General features: G+C 45.1%; 1 protein-coding gene across 10 annotated transcripts in view; it reads left to right on the top strand.

The window, feature by feature from the left end:
* Nucleotides 1-20,557, top strand: part of CACNA1A (calcium voltage-gated channel subunit alpha1 A) — a 401,410-nt gene that overhangs the window by 10,596 nt on the left and 370,257 nt on the right. For all 10 annotated transcript variants that reach the window (XM_053290757.1, XM_053290752.1, XM_053290754.1 and 7 more), the window contains exon 2: nucleotides 18,289-18,592. In XM_053290757.1, coding sequence (XP_053146732.1) covers nucleotides 18,348-18,592 — 245 coding nt within the window. In that variant the 5' untranslated portion in view covers nucleotides 18,289-18,347. The remainder of the gene's footprint in view (nucleotides 1-18,288; nucleotides 18,593-20,557) is intronic.

Below are 20,557 nucleotides of genomic sequence, written 5' to 3'. Positions count from 1 at the left end.
TTTGGTACCTGGACCTCCACTCCCCCGCCCCTTGTATTAAAGATGTAGTGCAGACTGCCTCAGGGAATCCCGTTGCTTGGGACAATATTGCTGCTCATATATTGTTGGGGCAGCATGTATGTGTGTGTGTGTGGGGATTCATTGCTACATGAGGCCTCAAAATGGACATTGAGCAGCTGAAGTATTGAACATTATGGTTTCATTTTGGGAGGCACACTGTAGCCCCTCTCATGGCATTCTAGTGTGTGTTGGCACACAGTTTAGGAATTAAGCATGTGCATTATGCCACTGTGGGAAAGAGGAAGCCGCAATAGCTACTGGAGGAAACAGTAGGTGGGAGAAACTGTAGGTGGGAGAAACTGCTGTCCTCCCACCAAGTGAAGCTGGTGAGTGCCACTGGCTGCAGTGTTGTTGGCCTCCAATAAATAGGACAGCTGCTTTCAGTTTTGCTTATAGCACAAGGGAAGTTCAGTGGGAGGATTAACTAGCAAAGCTAATCCATTGTTAGCACACGTTGGCTTTTAGCACCTGAAACTTCCAAGCAAAAAGTGTTGCTCCTTGTATACGGCTTGTTCACTAGAATTCGTATGTATAGTCCTTCAAAGAGTTGATCTGTACTGCCAGTTGCTAAAGTTAGGCATAAAAGGAAAAACCACAGGAACAAAGACTTACTCATCAAGACTGCAGGGAGATGCAGCTGTCTGTACACGTAGGCTCAAGCATATTGTTGTGCGGACTTCTGCGATTCTTTCCTCTGGTTTTTTTGGTGTGTTTTAACTCCAAGTGGCCTGTATTTAGTGGGCGAAGCATGGTTAAGGACCCATGTCTTTCCCACATTTTAGCAGGTGAAAAAGTGACTTGGGGAGGGTGTGCTTGAGCTGAAAAGGACCAGGGGATAAAGAGTTAAGCAGCCTGTCTTCACAGGCTTCTTCCACTAAGATGAAATTTGTTCCCAGACTGGTTTGAGTTTAAAAAAAGAAAAGGGAAAAAAAGCCCAAGGCTATGCTTAAAGTTCTCATGAGGGAACGTCTGGCTTGAAATTGGGGGAGGGGTGGAGGAGGGTGGCAAAAATCGCCCCTGCTCACCTTATTTCACTTCCACTGCCTGCTTCACGGCAAGTAGCAGTGGTGCTGCTCTTGGTGCCTAGTGGCCCCCATTCCCCCCACTTAGAATTCCCCTTGGAAGGTCTCTTCCTTCCAAAGGAGGATTCTGCAGTGGGCGGGGGTGGGGGCAGAATGGTGATTGCTTGCTGCCAGGAGAAAGTGCTGCTAGCATTGGTAAGTTTCTCCCCCAGCCCCCACACATTGAATTACCCCCTTAATTTTGCAGCTTATAAATGGAGCTGCTGGGTTGTGAGATTTTGGTTCAGCCCCCAAATACACACACACACAGAAGAACCTTGAGGTTCTGATGGTGTACTTGCCTATTCTTCCTATAAAAGGTAGGCTGCCACAAAGAGAGAAAATTACTTCAGATGAATGACTGGCTACATATATGGCGTTGCCAGGAGAGATTCCGTTTCTGGGACCACGGTCTAAGCTTCCTTAATGAAGGACTACTAGCAGAAGAGAGGCTACACCTCACAAGGACTGGGTAAAATGTATTTCACAGAAGCCTGATGAATCTGATGAGGAGGACTTTAAACGAAATCCTGTGAATGCAATAAACAAAACCCTGAAGGTAAATGCAATGGAAAGTACTAAATATAGAGATCTGAGTGCTATAGGAGAAACTGGGAGTGTTGTGGATTTGACTACAGATCTCACAATAAAATAGCAGCAAAGACATTGGTGCATAATATCCATAGTTTGTGAATTTATACACCAATACACAGAGTATGGGAATTAAACAAGATAAGCTTGAACTCATTTTGTTTAAGGTAATTATGACTTGATAGGTATAGCTGAGACTTGCCAGAAATGATCACAGGACTGAATGGTGTAATTGAAGAATATAACCTGTTCAAAAATGATAGATACAACAAAGGAAGAAGGCATAGAGTTATTTATATATTTATATAAATAATTTATATATTTATATAAATATGTATATATTTTTTAAATGTGCATACCTCTTACCTACATAGGAATCCATGAGAGTAAACATGGTAGCCCAGTGGAGAATATCTAGATAAAAATAAATGGAAACTAAAATAAAAACAGCTTTGTAGTTGGAGCCTGCGATATACTGCCATACTGAGGAGAGGATATAAATGATGCTTGCCTGAAACAAATTACACATGTTTCAAAGAAGCAAGAGCTAATAATAATGGGAACTTCAGCTACCCTAATATCTGATGGGAGACAAACGACACTAAGCATCCAATCTCCAACAAATTTCTGACATGCTATGCTGACTACTTAATCTGTGATGAAGAAACATGGGAGGAAGGAACAAGGGAATTAGCTGTCTTTTGACTTGTCCCTAACCATAAGGGCCCAGGTATACATGATATTCCAGTCCGGGTGTATTTGAAGGAAGAGGAAGGAAATGGTAGGCCCACTGCTCAGTAAGAATAATGTAACATTAACAGATGACAAAGACAAGGCAGAACTGCTCAACTTCTATTTTGCCTTCATTTTTCTCAAAAGTGAAGCTGTGTAGAATTTCACAAAACCAGCATGAATGTTGAGGACTGAAATTCAAGATTGATAAGGAGTTGGTTGGGAAATGCGTATCTACCTTACGAATGTTTAAGTCTTCAGAGCTGGATTAATTTCATCCTAGAATACTAAAAATGTACTGATGTACTCTCAGAACTGCTGTCTCTCATCTTCAACAAATCCACAAGAATGAATAAGATGCCAGAAGATTAGAAATGGGCGAATGTTGTCCTGGTCTTCAAAAAGGAGGATCCAAGAAACCACAGATCACTCAGTCTGACTCATGAGGAAAAGATATTAGAACATATTATTAAGCAATCAGTCTGTAAGCAACGTGATGATAATTTAATGACTGGTAGAAACCAGCATAGATTAGTCAAGAATAAATCCTTTCAGACTAACTTTATCTCTTTTAAAATTATTATTTTGTTACTAGCTTAATATATTTTGGGAAGGTTGAGGATGTAATCTTGGTTTCAGCAATGCATTTGACAAGTTTTCCCCATGATATTTTGGTTGGCAGACTAGTAAAATGTGGGCTAGATCTGGGGTTGGCAACCTTTTGTCAAATGCATTGCTGAAACCAAGATTACATCCTCAACCTTCCCAAAATATATTAAGCTAGTAACAAAATAAGATTGAGTGATCTGTGGGGACCTTGTGTGCCTTTCCTCCCCATCTAGCAACACCCAGACTTCCTCTCCACCTCCCTGCAGGGGGTGGGTGGGCCATGTAGGTGTATTCCCAGCAGCACCCAGCCCCAAAAGCCTTTCAGGAACTCCCAACTGCACATGCAAGGGGGTTTCAATGCCACTTGCTTCCCTGACCACCTCCCAGAATTTCCTCACACCCCTCCCCACTGCCCTCCATGCCACTGACCAGGTGTGAGTGGGGAAGCTGCGCCATTCAATTGGAAAGTAAATCATAGCTTTGAAAACGAAAGGTTTCGCTTTATTTTGACACAACACAACACAGCACACTGGCATGGCTTGCATGAGCTAGGCAGGGGGCAGGTGCTAGCTATCTGCAAAGCAGCCTGCTGCTGCAGGTGTGGGCAATAGACCTGTGCACCCGTGGTTTAAAGGGCACCGAGCCCTTCCGGCATTATGCAGCTGCCTGTGTCACCACCTGCAACACCCTCATACCACCAGTGATACTCAGAGTTTGGGCTGCTGCTGATGGTAGGCCATCATCACCATCTCCTCCCTGTCCCTCATGGCCCACTGGATGTGTGGCTGGGTCCATGGGCTCTGCCAGCAGGACATTCCCCCCACCATCTAGCAGATGTTGTGGAGGATGCAGCAGGCCACGAGCATGTTTGGCACCAGATCTCCCTCCACATCCAGCAAGCTGAAGAGAGCACACCAGCGGGCCTTCAGCCTCCCGAACGCTCTCTCCTCCACCATTTGGACACTGCTGTATCTGAAGTTAAAGTGCTTCTCCATGGCATTCTTGGGTGCATGGTAGGGGGTGACCATCCACTCCTGCAGGCTGTATCCCTGGTCCCTGAATATCACCGGCTCCACCATTCTCCCACCCACCTGCATGGCCGGGACATTGACTCAGGAGCTGAGGATGAGCATGGAGGCACGAGGGGAGGTCCAGAAAATAGCCGTTTCATGGCTCCTGCCGGACACCCCAGGGTAGACGCCCATGAAATGTCCTGTGAGGTCCACCACACCTTGCAGCATCATGGTGTAGCAATGCTTCTGCCCAAAGTACTGGTGCTGCTGCCTGCCCCCTGAATTTTCACATGATACAGCCCCCTCCTCTATTTCCCGCTACTGCCTAGGATGTGCGGGAACCCCTTCTCCTTGAAGCCCGCCATCATCTCCCTTGGGTAGCCCATGCAGATCACATCGTCTGCAAACAGCTCCAAGATTAGGTCCACCACTCCCCTCACTATCTCACAGACAGTAGATCTGCCCACTGCAAACAGGTTGCTTAGGGTCAGGTAGTGGAAGTTGGAGGCCAGCTTGTAAATGACAATGGCGGCCCTCCATTGCACAGAAATCGCTCCATCTTGCTCGCCAGGCAGACAATCCTCCCCCTTGTCCGTGTTCTCCATGGATCTCCAGGTGCTGTCGTACCTGGGCAACTCCCACCTCCTCCTTTCATCGGACCATTGTTCATCCAGGGCACGGATGGGATCGGAGAGGGCATCCATCTGTCTCCAGCCAGCTTTCACGGCCGCCCTTGAGCGCACAATCAGACACCTCACATCTTGTGGAGAAGCCCAGGAACCTTGCAGCCTCCCTCCACATGGAGGATCATCTGCATGGCGGCATCAACTGCAATGCCAGAGGCTGTGCCTGCCATGGCAAAAACTTTTTCTCTCAGGCCTTGAGGGAGGTCTTGGGATGGTAGATGCCCTTGTGGTGGCCTGAATGGCACATGCTGAGCACCTGGGGGCTAGTGGTTGTGGCACTTCGGGAGTGGGGGTGGATGGGGGTGCCTGCCCACCTCACTTGCACACCCCCACGATTGGAGGGGCATCGCTGGAGGAAGAGTTAGGGGGTTGAACTGAACTCCATGCCTTGATCTGGCAAGGAGCTTGGCTTCGGATTGTTTCTCTTGTGCCAGGCAAACCCCCTCATTGAAGGGTTGCCATGGGGTGAAGACTATGGACAGTGCAGCCTGCTTGCAGTGCCCCCACACCTTCCCTTGAGTTCTCAGACATGCCCTCCCTGCCTTTGCTGTGGCACTTCTCCTCCCTCACGGGAAAAAGGAATATGGGCATTGCTATCCATCCCGATAACGAACCCCTTAGGGAAAGAAGAAGGTTTGATGGTCAGATCTTGTGAGGCTTTCTAAGGCCTTACTCCCCCTTCGTCTTTTCCTTCCTGGGCACACCCAGGTGACTTGATTGTAGATGTGGGTATGGGCAAACCCCCTGAATGAGTGCTGATCACCCACCTCCCACCACACTTTCTTGGACCTGTAGTTACAAACCATGGGGGTTTAATTAAGGGGTACAACACTAGATTGGACTACTGCAATATGCTCTACATAGGGCTGCCTTTGAAGATGGTTCGGAAGCTCCAGCTGGTCCAGAATGCTGCTGCAAGTCGCTTCATGAGTTTTACACTCATCGTGCAGCAGCTTCATTGGTCTGCTTCTGGGCTAGATCCAAGGTGCTGGTCTTGACCTTTAGAGCTCTGCACGGCTTGGGGCCGGGGTACCTGTCGGACCACATTTGCCCCAATGAACCTTCCAGGACCCTCCAATCACCATCTCAGGCCCTGCTCATGGCCCCGCCACAAACAGGAGCCAGGGCCTTTTCGGTTGTGGCCCCTCGGCTTTGGAATGCTCTCCCTGAAGAGCTTCACCACGCTTCACCTCAGTGTTTTTTAAAAAAACAACTAAAAGCACATCTTTTTAAAGAGGCTTTTTAATGCTCCATCATGGGTTATATATCTGATAGGTTATTTAGTTTTTAGTTTTTATAATTCTCAATTTTTAGCTTTTAAAATAACTTTTAATTTGAAAATTAATTCTGATTGTAGTTTTAGCTTGATTTTTAACTTGTTGACTTATTTTATTAATTTTATTTTACATTGTATTTATTTTATTGATGTGAGCCCCCCGAGTAGTGGTGTACTGGAGGAGCGGGGTATAAATATATTATTATTATTTCTTGTTTATACAGTCAGACAGGTGTTATTGACTGGTTTGTTTTTATCCAGACATCGAGTCCTTCCCAAGGACCTGGGATGGCTGAATTTTAATGTTGTTGCTGTTGTTATAGATATCATCGCAGAATATAGGCTGTTCCCAGTAAAGTTGCTTTTTGTAATTGGCTGATGGTGATTTCTGTGGCCCCTATGGTGTTGAGGTGCTCTTTGAGGTCTTTTGGAACTGCACCCAGGGCGCCAATTACCACTGGGATTATTTTGGTCTTTTTCTGCCACAGCTTTTCAATTTCAATTTGTAGATCTTTGTATTTTGTTATTTTTTTTATTTCCTTTTCTTCTGTTCTGCTATCCCCTGGTATTGCTATGTCGATTATTTTAACTTGTTTTTCTTTCTTCTCGACTACAGTTATATCTGGTATATTGTGTGGCAGATGTTTGTCTGTTTGTAGTCAGAAGTCCCATAATATTTTTACATCTTCATTTTCTACCACTTTTTCAATTTTAGGGCCCCACCAATCTTTGGCTACAGATAGCTTGTATTTTTTGCAGATGTTCCAGTGTATCATCCCTGCTACCTTGTCATGCCTTTGTTTGTAGTCAGTCTGTGTGATCTTTTTACAACAGCTGATTAGGTGGTCCACAGTTTCATCTGCTTCTTTACAAAGGCGGCACTTGCTGTTTGTTGTGGATTTTTCTACTTTTGCTCTTATTGCATTTGTTCTTAGTGCCTGTTCTTGTGCAGCCAGTATTAAACCCTCTGTTTCTTTCTTCAAGTTGCCATTCTTAAGCCATTGCCAGGTCTTAGTGATGTCTGATTTTCCACTTACATTGTGCAAATATTGACCATGCAGTGGCTTATTTTTCCACTTTTCTGCTCGGTTCTTGAATTGTTCTTTCTTGTAAGCCTGCTTTGTTTCATTGGTGTATAATAGTTTCGCGTTATTGACCATTTGAAGTGCATCTTCTTCACTGTCCTTGATATATTCTTCAAGGCCTCTTTTCTCCTCCTGTACTGTTTGATGGACTTGCAGCATTCCTCTTCCACCTGAGCTGCGAGGGAGGTAGAGCCTATTGATATCACTGCGGGGGTGCAGAGCATGATTGATGGTCATGATTTCCCTGGTCTTACGATCTAGCGTCTCTAGCTCTGCCTGGGTCCAGTCTATTATTCCTGCAGTGTATCTGATAACAGATATAGCCCAGGTGTTTATGGCTTGTATGGTGTTCCCGCCATTGAGTTTGGACTTGAGGATTTTTCTAACTCTCCTGATGTATTCACTTCCAATTTTTCTTTTAACTTCAGTGTGTACAATGTTATCAGCCTGGAGAATGCCCAAGTATTTGTAAGGTTCTTTCTCTTCCAGGTTCTTGATGTTGCTTCCATTGGGTAGTTCTATTCCTTCTGTTTTTCTTATTTTTCCTCTGTTCATTATTAATGCAGCACACTTGTCTAGTCCAAACTCCATTGCTATATTACTACTGAATATACGGACAGTGTTTAGCAGTGATTCGATTTCTGACTGGGACTTTCCATACAACTTCAGATCGTCCATGTACAGCAGATGGTTGATTTAACTTGATGTTTTAGATGTTTGGTATCCGAGGCCTGTTTTGTTTAGTATTTGTGAAAGTGGGGTCATGGCGATTACAAACAACAGAGGGGATAGTGAGTCCCCTTGGAAAATGCCTCTTCTAATTCTAACCTGTCCAAGCGTCTTGCCATTGAATGTTAACTGTGTACTCCACATGCTCATTGCTTTTTTTTATAAATATCTGAATGTTTTTGCTGACACCAGTTGTTTTAAAACATTTTAGTATCCATGTGTGAGGCAATGAATCGAAGGCTTTCTTGTAGTCAATCTATGCAACACTTAGATTTGTTTTTCTTCTCTTGCAATTTTTTAAAATCATTTTGTCAATCAGTAGCTAGTCTTTTGTGCCTCTGGTGTTCCGGCAAAGAGGCACAAAAGACCAGCTGCTGATTGACAAAATATTATTATTACTTTATTTATTTATTTTATTTCTATACCGCCCTTCGAAAAATGGCTCAGGGCGGTTTACACAGAGAAATAAGATGGATCCCTGTCCCCAAAGGGCTCACAATCTAAAAAGAAACATAAGACAGACACCAGCATACAGTCACTGGAGGTACTGTGCTGGGGGTGGATTGGAACAGTTACTCTCCCCCTGCTCAATAAAGAGAATCACCACATTAAAAGGTGCCTCTTTGCCAAGGTAGCAGGGGTGTTTAATAAATAAACACCAGATTGAACAACAAATAGAAAGGGTTTATTAAGAAAGGGTAAAGAGAACAGCAGATAAAAGAACAGCATCTTCTTTGAGTAGGTAACACTTTTTAAAGGAAGGAAAGCCAGCTTAGGGGGTTTCAAACTTGGGTTCATGGGTGTTGAGATGCATGCTCAGTGGAGTCCAGAGAGGCAGAGGTATATATGTGTGTGTGTGGGGGGGGTGCTCAGTTTAGTGGGTGTCTGTGGTGCCGCCACCTGCTAAAGGGGGGTCTATAGCGCTGTGCTGTGGTGTGTGCTGGCTACCCCATCCCACCATAACCCACCCCACCCCACTTGTGCTTAAGAACACACAGCTGCCTGTTTGGGTCATGTGGTAAGAGCTATGCAGATGTGGTTGCCAGTGCTCCCCGCTGTGCAACACCCACATCCCCCAGTCATGCCCCGAGGAAACATCTCCCCCCCACCGGCAGTGGCCTACAGCTGGGAGTGGAGAGAGGGCTGTGTCTCTTTCAAGTGGGAAAATGCTTGACTAACAAGCAGAAGGTTGCTGGTTCGAATCCCTGCTGGCACTATATCGGGCAGCAGCGATATAGGAAGATGCTGAAAGGCATCATCTCATACTATGCGGGAGGAGGCAATGGTAAACCCCTCCTGTATCCTACCAAAGACAACCACAGGGCTCTGTGGGCACCAGAAGTCGAAATTGACTTGATGGCACACTTTACCTTTATATGATAGATTAATGGATCACTTGTCAGAGATACGTGTCCCATGGCTTGTTTGTTCACACAACCCCATTCTTGCTGTTTCTCTTCATTCTCTGTTGGTCTTTGTTCCTCTGGAATATAAGGTAGCCCAGTAGTATTCAGCAGCATCTTCACTCTAAAGGATCATTTTCTGTCATTTGTTTCATTGAGCAGTTCAACAGTGGGATGCCTCCCCACAGATGCAGAAGTAGTAATCTATTCCAGCTTTCTTGCCCACAACTTATTGCTTCACAACTGGGCCCAAAACCCAATGTTGCAGAGAAATTACTTATCTTCTATAAGTAATCAAACAAGAAGCCACTCGATGATGGCACACTTTACCTTTAGAGTAACTCCTGAGTATTACTATTTAATAACTTAATATGGATGTCAGCCAATGAGGTTGTTCTCATAAGAGTTTAATAGCTACAGGCCTATCTCCAACCTCCCATGGTTGGGCAAGGTGATTGAGAGGGTGGTGGCCTCCCAGCTCCAGGCGGTCTTGGAGGAAACTGATTATCTAGACCCATTTCAAACTGGTTTTCAGGAGGGCTATGTGGTGGAGACTGCCTTGGTCGGCCTGATGGATGAGCTCTAATTGGGAATGGACAGAGGAAGTGTGACTCTGTTGGTCCTTTTGGATCTCTCAGCGGCTTTCGATACTATCGACCATAGTATCCTTCTGGAACGTCTGAGAGTGTTGGGGGTGGGAGGCACTGCTTTGCAGTGGTTCCGCTCCTACCTTTCTGGCAGATTCCAGATGGTGTCGCTTGGAGACTACTGCTCTTCAAAATCTGAGCTTTTATATGGGGTCCCTCAGGGCTCCATACTGTCTCCAATGCTTTTTAATATCTACATGAAACCATTGGGAGAGATCATTCGGAGATTTGGTGCTGGTGTTATCAGTATGCTGATGATACCCAAATCTATTTCTCCTTGTCAACATCATCAGGAGAAGGCATATCCTCCCTGAATGCCTGCTTGGAAGTAGTAATGGGATGGATGAGGGATAACAAACTGAGACTGAATCCAGACAAGACGGAGGTACTTATTGTGTGCAGTCGTCACTCGGAAAGCGATATTGATCTACCTGTTCTAGATGGGGTCACACTTCCTCAGAAGGAACAGGTACGCAGTCTGGGAGTGCTTCTGGATCAACACCTCTCCATGGTTTCCCAGGTTGAGGCAGTGGCCAGAAGCGCTTTCTATCAGCTTTGCTTGATACGCCAGCTGCATCCGTTTCTTGAAGTTCATGATCTCAAAACAGTAGTACACTTGCTGGTAACCTCCAGACTTGATTACTGCAATGTGCTCTATGTGGGGCTGCCTTTGTATGTAGTCCGGAAACTACAATTAGTACAAAATGCGGCAGCCAGGTTGGTCTCCGGGTTATCTCGAAGAGACCATATTACTCCTATATTACAGGAGTTGCACTGGCTGCCGATAGGTTTCCGGGCAAAACACAAAGTGCTGGTTATAACCTATAAAGCCCTAAACAGCTTAGGCCCACGGTATTTAAGAGAGTGTCTTCTTCTGCATGATCCCCATAGTCCACTACGTTCATCAGGGAAGGCTCGTCTGTGGCTACCTTCATGTCGTTTGGTGGCCACCCAGGGACGGGCCTTCTCTGTTGTCGCCCCGAGACTTTGGAACGCACTTCCCTTGGGAATAAGTGTCTCCCCATATCTAGTGGCTTTTAAAGGGGGTCTAAAGACTTATCTTTTTACCCAAGCTTTTTAGCTTTTTAACTTTTAACTTTTTAATTTTTAAACTTTTGATTGTTATTATTTGTTTTAAATTGTTTTTAGTATTTGTTTGTTGTGAACCGCCCTGAGACCTTGGGTTAGGGCGGTTTTAAAATGTGCTAAATAAATAAATAAATAAATAAATAAGAGTTCTACCCAAGTGCAGGAGATGTAGACCGGATAGGGCTCGTCATGAGAACTGCCAGGATTGCTCCTGATCCCAGCACTCTTCCCCAAGGTAGTCTGGGTTTTAGACCTGGGCTAAAAGTGATTTAAGAGGACACACACACGCCTCCTACCTAACTGCCCAATTTTATGGAAGCGCAGGCTACCAACAACCTGAGCTTCCATAGAGCCAGGGGGAAGGAGCAGCCCAGCAGTGGGGAATCCCCCAAAGCACTATGCTCCTCACATGGTGCATTGTGGGATAGGGGAGTATGCTGCCTGCTTTCCCCAACCCCTCACTGTTCCAGGATTGCTCATGCAATCCAACTTTAGAAGCCAACTTTAACTGAGAAACAATAATTTGATATTTATTACTAACTAAGTAATAAGTTAGTTGCCATCTTAAGTGGCGCAGCAGGGAAATGCTTGACTAACAAGCAGAAGGTTGCCGGTTTGAATCCCCGCTGGTACACCTATATCGGTCAGCAGCGATATAGGAAGATGCTGAAAGGCATCATCTATACTGTGTGGAAGGAGGCAATGGTAAACCCTTCCTTTATTCTACCAAAGAAAACCACAGTAGGGGTGTGCAATTCGGGTTTTCGGTGATTCGGTTCGGGACCCGAACCGAATCGCCCCTGTTCTGTGCCCGAATTCTGCTGACCCGAATCACTCCCAATTCGGTTCGGATTTGGATTAAATCTGAATCCGAATCCGAATAGATTCGGATCAGCAAAACGGGCCCCGGGGCCAAAAGAGTGGGGTGGGGTGGTAGTGCCTAATGGGTGGAGGCTAACATCCCAATTTCAGGGGGATTGGACAGAAGGCTGATTTTGGGGGAATTTTTGAAGTTTTAGTGACTTTGGGGCAGATTGGGGGCAGAAAGTGGATCTGCCCCAAAAGAGTGGGGTGGGGTGGTAGTGCTTAATGGGTGGAGGCTACCATCCCAATTTCAGAGTGATTGGGCAGAGGGCTGAATTTTGGTGAATTTCTGAGGTTTTTCTTCATAAGGTGCAGTGTGCTAGATTGATTCATTCATCATACTCATAGTAAATGAGAGTGTAAAAAAGTGAGAGTGGGGTCACTGAAAGTTGAGTATGATGATCCACTCTCTGCCCCCAATCTGCCCCAAAGACACAAAAACATCAAAAATTCCCAAAAAATCAGCCCTTTGCCCAATTCCCCTGAAACTGGGGTGGTAGCCTCCAACCATTAGGCACTACCACCCCACCCCATTCTTTTGGGGCAGATCCACTTTCTGCCCCCAATCTGCCCCAAAGTCACTAAAACTTCAAAAATTCCCAAAAAATCAGCCCTTTGCCCAATTCCCCTGAAATTTGGGTGGTAGCCTCCAACCATTAGGCACTACCACCCCACCCCACTATTTTGCCCCTGGGACCCAAAATACGGGCTGACATCACTTCAGACCTTTTTGCATTCAAATCAATGGATGCAAAAAGGCGGGAAATTCAAAGAGCTGTCAGCCCGAATCACCCGAATTTTTCAGGACCGAAATTCGGGTGATTCGGCTCCGGCCCGAAAAATATCGGGGGGCATCGGGGGTGATTCGGTTTGGACCCGAATCACCCGAAATTGCTCGTTTCGGGCACAGATCGTTCTGTGCTTGAAATTTTTTGCACATCCCTAAACCACAGGGCTCTGTGGGTGCCAGGAGTCAAAATCGACTTGCTGGCACACTTTACCTTTTAATAAGTTAGTTAGGCTAAGAAAACAATAAACAAACAGTCTCTTGTACAGAGAGAGGGTGAACCTCTCAGTTTGAATTCTAGGCAACAAATAAGGAGAAGACAAACAAACACTGTGACGCCACCCTCGAGCCAGTAGATAGATACATTCAAATAGAGAAGCATGCCCCATACAAAGAACTGAGACAACGTCTATGGAAAAATCTCTACAGGAGAGACGAGAACATGACCTAGCATTTGGATCATTAGGAAGAAAGTGGAAAAGGGAGGAAGAGCGGGATATAAATGTAAAATAATAATAATAATAATTATTATTAATAACTGGTGTCAGCAAAAACATTCAGATATTTATAAAAAAAGCAATGAGCATGTGGAGTACACAGTTAACAATCAATGGCGAGACGCTTGGACAGGTTAGAATTAGAAGAGGCATTTTCCAAGGGGACTCACTATCCCCTCTGTTGTTTGTAATCGCCATGACCCCACTTTCACAAATACTAAACAAAACAGGCCTCGGATACCAAACATCTAAAACATCAAGTTGTAAACCATCTGCTGTACATGGACGATCTGAAGTTGTATGGAAAGTCCCAGTCAGAAATCGAATCACTGCTAAACACTGTCCGTATATTCAGTAGTAATATAGCAATGGAGTTTGGACTAGACAAGTGTGCTGCATTAATAATGAACAGAGGAAAAATAAGAAAAACAGAAGGAATAGAACTGCCCAATGGAAGCAACATCAAGAACCTGGAAGAGAAAGAACCTTACAAATACTTGGGCATTCTCCAGGCTGATAACATTGCACACACTGAAGTTAAAAGAAAAATTGGAAGTGAATACATCAAGAGAGTTAGAAAAATCCTCAAGTCCAAACTCAATGGCGGGAACACCATACAAGCCATAAACACCTGGGCTATACCTGTTATCAGATACACTGCAGGAATAATAGACTGGACCCAGGCAGAGCTAGAGACGCTAGATCGTAAGACCAGGGAAATCATGACCATCAATCATGCTCTGCACCCCCGCAGTGATGTAGATAGGCTCTACTTCCCTCGCAGCTCAGGTGGAAGAGGAATGCTGCAAGTCCATCAAACAGTACAGGAGGAGAAAAGAGGCCTTGAAGAATATATCAAGGACAGTGAAGAAGATGCACTTCAAATGGTCAATAACGCGAAACTATTAAACACCAATGAAACAAAGCAGGCTTACAAGAAAGAACAATTCAAGAACCGAGCAGAAAAATGGAAAAATAAGCCACTGCATGGTCAATATTTGCACAATATAAGTGGAAAATCAGACATCACCAAGACCTGGCAATGGCTTAAGAATGGCAACTTGAAGAAAGCAACAGAGGGTTTAATACTGGCTGCACAAGAAAAGCAAAAGTCAAAAAATCCACAACAAACAGCAAGTGCCGCCTTTGCAAAGAAGCAGATGAAACTGTGGACCACCTAATCAGCTGTTGTAAAAAGATCGCACAGACTGACTACAAACAAAGGCATGACAAGGTAGCAGGGATGATACACTGGAACATCTGCAAAAAATACAAGCTATCTGTAGCCAAAGATTGGTGGGGCCATAAAATTGAAAAAGTGGTAGAAAATGAAGATGTAAAAATATTATGGGACTTCTGACTACAAACAGACAAACATCTGCCACACAATACACCAGATATAACTGTAGTCAAGAAGAAAGAAAAACAAGTTAAAATAATCGACATAGCAATACCAGGGGATAGCAGAACAGAAGAAAAGGAAATAGAAAAAATCACAAAATACAAAGATCTACAAATTGAAATTGAAAGGCTGTGGCAGAAAAAGACCAAAATAATCCCAGTGGTCATTGGCGCCCTAGGTGCAATTCCAAAAGACCTCAAAGAGCACCTCAACACCATAGGGGCCACAGAAATCACCATCAGCCAATTACAAAAAGCAACTTTACTGGGAACAGCCTATATTCTGCGATGATATCTATAACAACAGCAACAACATTGACAATAAAATTCAGCCATCCCAGGTCTTTGGGAAGGACTCAATGTCTGGATAAAACAAACCAGTCAATAACACCTGTCTGACTGTGTAAATAAATAATATAGTATAATATTGTGGCGGCAGGTGTTGGCAACTGATTGAAGTTAAAGGAGACTTTGATCATGTCCTTGGAAAAGGTTGAGGGTGAGACAAAAGATGTGGAGTTTTTTTTAGGGCATGAAGAATTTGGGCATGTATTTTGATATAGTAGGTTTTTCCCCCTGGGAACAGCGGAGATAGAAAAGGGCTAAGAACAGAGGTCTGTGGATCTCCAGGGCTGGACACTACAACAGTGTCACTATGTGTCCAGTAAGTGTGCTTCTGTATTGCTTGTGTATCAATATCACAGTCCCTGCACTGTCAGCAAGGTGCCATTCACATTTCAGATGCCTTCTTTGGGGCTTTATTGCTGTGTTACTATCCTACAACACTTTTTTAAAAAAGCTGTATTTTCCCATTGTAAAGTATAGAAAAGACTGCTCCCCCTGCTGGTGGCTTTGCACAACATCCTTTATTTACGGTTTCAATACGATTCTGCCAAGCCAAAGTAAACTACTGCTGTATTACCATGTAATCTGAAAAGCACCTAGGAGATGGAAGTATGTGGAGGAAGCACCTTTGGAGTCTGTGCCAAACCTTGCTTCTGCTATGGTCTGATCACCCCTGTCACCCTTTCCCAGCTACTATATGGGAGGGAAGTTGTCAAACAATTCTGAAGAGAGAAAGAAAATTGGTTGGAAAATCCTAAGGAGTGAAGGAAGTTGGTGAGGGGAGAGAAGTGAATTACTACAGAGTACCCACAATTTTTGGAGAATAGGAATGTAGAAATATTTTACTTTAACTGTTATTTCAGAACACTGGCTTGTGCTGAAGTGGGACTCAGGAAACTAGTGGGAAAATGAAAACCATGAAAAGAAGCAGGAGACTGAACTAAATTTGAGAAGGGTTATAAGATAAACCAAGGATGGCTTCAGAGGGGTGGGCAAGGGTGGGCAAGTGCCCCACAAACAAGTAATTTGCTCCCCCACCGACTGGCGGATTAAGAAAGTGGCAGTAGTGGCGACTGCCTATGGCAACAAAATTGCCCCAGCGGCAAATTTTGTTCAATGAAATTATTTTAAAAAATTTTTTTAAACTGCCTCAGTGCTGGAGCACGGCAGTAGAGTTCCCTCGCACTTGCCTGCCTCCCAAATTATGACAGTGGCAGATCAGGGCAAGACGAATTTGCGGGTGTGCAGAGAGGGTGATGATACCCCATCTAACCCAAGTCCGCCCACCTTCCAAATGAATGCAATTGCACGGTTTGGGACCTTTCTGCGCACGAAAGGGAGGTGGGTGGGCTTGGGTTAGATGGGGTATCACCGCCCTCTCTGCGTGCCCACAAATTTGTCTTGCCACAACCCACTGCCTTTAAAAAAACTGATTTGATTTAAACTCTACCCCTCCTTCCTCCCTTACCGCTAGGGCGGTAATCTTTGGCTGCCTACTGGCGACAGAGCTTAATCCGCCCCTGCCCACACCTCACCCATTTCTTTTTCTGAAGTATAACTTATGAGACACAACTTGCCCACCCAGAAATGCACTTTGCCCTTTCTGTGCCCCGCTCCCCACAATTTTTCTTCTAGTTCTGCCACTGAATGCAAAAGTGTGAAAATCTGTCAGACAGTCTGGGAAACCTCTGAGGGGCTAGGCAGGAGGTCTTTCACAACCATGGCAGCGGCAGCAAGGGCGGGTGAGGGGGAAGGCAGAGTTGGACATACCTTCCCCCCAGATGATCCATGGAGTAACTGAGCCATGTGGTCCACACATCGACTCAGTGGGCACTGCTGCGAGCTGCATGGCAGACTAGAGGCTGGGAAAATAAGTCCTGGTCTCCAGTTATCCCACAATGCACCGTGCAATGAATGTGCTGCATTGGGAGATTTCCCCGTAAGTCGGGCTCTTAGAGCATAGGGCTGTGTGCAGCCTGAGCACACATACAACCCTCTAACCCCGGTTAAGGGCTGGAGTTAAAAGTAGGGTTGTGGCGGAGGCTGCGCCAGGATCAGCCTTGATCACTGCATACAAGCAGTCCAACCCAGGTTGGACCGCCCTAGCCTAGGTTGGGCTTCTTGGTTGCCCTAGCCTAGGTTGTGCACAGCCTTATTATGTGCTATCTTGAGGCAGACCTTTTCTTTCAGAGCTAGAAGCACACCAGCTAGGAGGGTGAATGGGGACAAGTGCTTCCCCAGGAGACACCTTAGATCCTAAATGCTGTGAGAGAGGTATGTTCTTCAGGAAGTCATGCTGTTTTGCTTGAGATTTGCAGATACATTGCTGTTTACTTGATTCGTTTTCTCTGAAAAGTGTATTTCCCTTCCTCTCCTTCTAGTGTTGTTGATGTTTTTTGGTGGTAAGAGTGTCCTCTAGTGGCCAGTACCTATCCAGACAAATGATTATGACAGGTTCTGCAGTGCCTGAGGGAGGTGGTGGTGTGCCGTTTGGGGCTGGGTAGTGTGGTGGTGGTTTTTTAAAAAACAGCATATGAAATTAAGAGGAATGTTTGGGGCCTGATGTTGTGTTTGTGCTGGCACTAGACATCCTCTCGAGGCCTCATTATCTTTTGTTTATTTTTAGTCGCTGTACAAAATCTCCCAAGGGGTATAAAACAAACCAGGAAAAGAACCAGAATCCAACTGCTATCCTCCTCTAAAGACAAAATCCAGGAGTCCTCTCAGCCTGTTCATTCTAACCTCCCTTCAGCCTCCTTTTCCCTCCTATGAGATATTCAGAGACTAACACTGCCCAGTGCCAGGACTCTGGCCTGGTTGAGGAAGGCAAAGATGGTGCCACTCCCATATACAAAACAAACACTGCCTGCTAAGACCAACCTCATTCATTCATACCTCCCTAAACTATTGTTTTCTTTATTCAAAACATACATAGCCTACAACATATGAATTTTAAGCTGATACAAGACACAATGAGGAACATTCACCTTGGATCAAGGGCATATGTTTTAATATTGAAATGTATCATTCCAGAGTAGCTCAAGCACTGTCCATTTCGGTATAAATTTGTTTTGTGTTCTCAAGTTCTTATATAATACACAACTTAGACCTCATAGCAGTGTCCGAAATTTTATTAAAGCAATTGGCAAGGTGAGAGTTGCACCTCCCTAATCTATTGTTTTAGATTGCTTGCAAACCTACATACAAACCTTTGACCAGCGATGCTCCTGTTTTATTAAAGGATAAAATATTATTGTTTCACAATCTGGGCAATCAGAGACTGGGTGGGATTGTAAAGAGTGGACCAGTTTGGAGGAGGAGGAGAAAATCTGTACTGCTGTGTCACTAGGCAACAGCTTTGTCTAGTTAACCTGTTCCACTATTTATTCTTTGCATTTTTTCTCTCTCCACAGCTACCCCTCTGGCAACCAGCCTGGCAGAAACCTCTGGGGTCTCTGTCCAACTCCCATGGATGGCGAGGCGTGCTGTGGTCCGATCATCCCTGTTGTCCCCTCCCAGCTACTATGAAGCAGTACATGATGGGCGTGGGCCTACTAGCCCCGAGTACCCTTTCCTTGGTGGCTGGTACCACTATATGGGCCAGGAGCCTCTCTCATACAAACGGCGGGGTGGTGTGGTGGATCACCGTGATATCATCATGGCACATCAGGCCCACAAGATCCACAACACACCCCAGGCACAACGCAAGGAGTGGGAGTGAGTATGCGCAAATTTCTCTTGGGTCTCATCAGTAGCTGATGCCTCTTTTCCACTACTGTGGAGCTCCCTCTAGCCATGTGTCAAGATGGAAGAGAACAGCCTCCCAGGGTTTCCTTTACGAACACATTCGCCCTGCCCTTCCAATGCTTTGCTTCACAATCCTTCCCATCCCCACATTACCCTGGTCATCCACTTATACTTGGCTTCATTCTTCATTCTGTACCTACAGCCCTTCCCAGTTCTGATGATATCCCCTGGCAATTGGAGCAGGTGCTCAGCAGCACCTGAAGAATGGTCAGGTTTTCTAACTGCCTGTTCAGCCTTGTCCTAAAAGCTAGACTGTTCTTCATTATTTTCTTTGTTGCTGGTGTCTCAATGCTCCAAGATTTCTAGTGGGTTGACCTGGCTTTGGTATTGTCAGGAACTAAATCCCGCCTCTGTGTGTGTGTGTGTGTGTGTGGTGTTTTTAATATTTATTTGTTTGTTTGTTTAACGTATTTTTATACCGCCCAAAACTTACGTCTCTGGGCAGTATACAACAAAATAAAAACAGAAAGTAAAACATTAGTTAAAACAAAAACAAAAAGTTTAAAACACAACAATTTAAAATGTTAAAAACAATATTTTAAAACAGCATTAAAACCATTAAAACAATATTAATTAAAAGCCTGGGTGAACAGATGCGTCTTTAAAGACTTTTTAAAAGCTGTCAGGGATGGGGAGGCTCTTATTTCACTAGGGAGCACATTCCAAAGCCTTGGGGCAGCAACGGAGAAGGCCCGTCCCTGAGTGGCCACCAGACGAGCCAGTGGCAAATGCAGACAAACCTCTCTTGATTATCTCATTGGGCGGTGGGGTTCATGACGAAGAAGACATTCTCTTAAATACCCAGGACCCAAGCCATTTAGGGCCTTATAGGTTATAATCAACACCTTGTATTTTGCCTGGAAACATATCGGCAGCCAGTGTAGCTCTGTCAATATGGGAGTGATATGGTCTCTCCGAGATGACCCAGAGACCAACCTGGCTGCCACATTCTGGATCAACTGTAGTTTCCAGACTACATACAAGGGCAGCCCCACATAGAGCGCATTGCAGTAATCCAGTCTGGAGGTTGCCAGCAGATGTACCACTCTTTTGAGGTCATTCATCTCAAGAAACAGACACAGCTGGCGTATCAGCCGAAGCTGATTGAAGGCAATTCTGGCCACTGCCTCAACCTGGGACACAAGGGAGAGGCTTGGATCCAGAAGCACCCCTAGACAGCGTACCTGTTCCTTCTGGGGAAGCGTGACCCCATCCAGAACAGGCAGATCAAAATTGTCTCTCGGGTTTCGACCCCACACAATGAGTACTTTGTCTTATCTGGAGTCAGTCTCAGTTTGTTATCCCTCATCCAGCCCATCACCGACTCCAGGCAGGCATTTAGGGAGTTTATGTCCTCTCCTGATGATGCTGACATGGAGAAATAGATTTGGGTGTCATCAGCATACTGATAGCACCCTGCACCAAAACTCCTGATGATCTTTCCCAGTGGTTTCATGTAGATGTTAAACAACATTGGAGACAATATGGAGCCCTGAGGCACACCATACAAAAGTTCAACTTTTGAAGAAAAGCAGTCTCCAAGGGACACCATCTGGAACCTGCCAGAGAGGTAGGAGCGGAACCACTGCAAACCAGTGCCTCCCTCTCCAAACCCCCTCAGACACTCTGGAAGGATACTATGGTCGATAGTATCGAAAACCACCGAGAGGTCCAAAAGGATCAACAGAGTCACAATTCCTCTGTCAATTCCCAATTGGAGATCAGTCATCAGGCCGACCAAGGCAGTCTCTGCCCCATAGCCAGCCTGAAAGCCAGTTTGAAATGGGTCAAGATAATCAGTTTCCTCCAAGACTGTCTGGAGCTGGGAGGCCACCACCCTCTCAATTATTCTGTAATGATAACAAACCTAAATAA

The sequence above is a fragment of the Hemicordylus capensis genome, chromosome 2 (assembly GCF_027244095.1).
Source record: "Hemicordylus capensis ecotype Gifberg chromosome 2, rHemCap1.1.pri, whole genome shotgun sequence".
Classification (NCBI taxonomy): Eukaryota; Metazoa; Chordata; class Lepidosauria; order Squamata; family Cordylidae; genus Hemicordylus; species Hemicordylus capensis.
The sequence above is the reverse complement of the archived record's forward strand: the minus strand, read 5'-3'. Positions and strand labels throughout refer to the sequence as shown.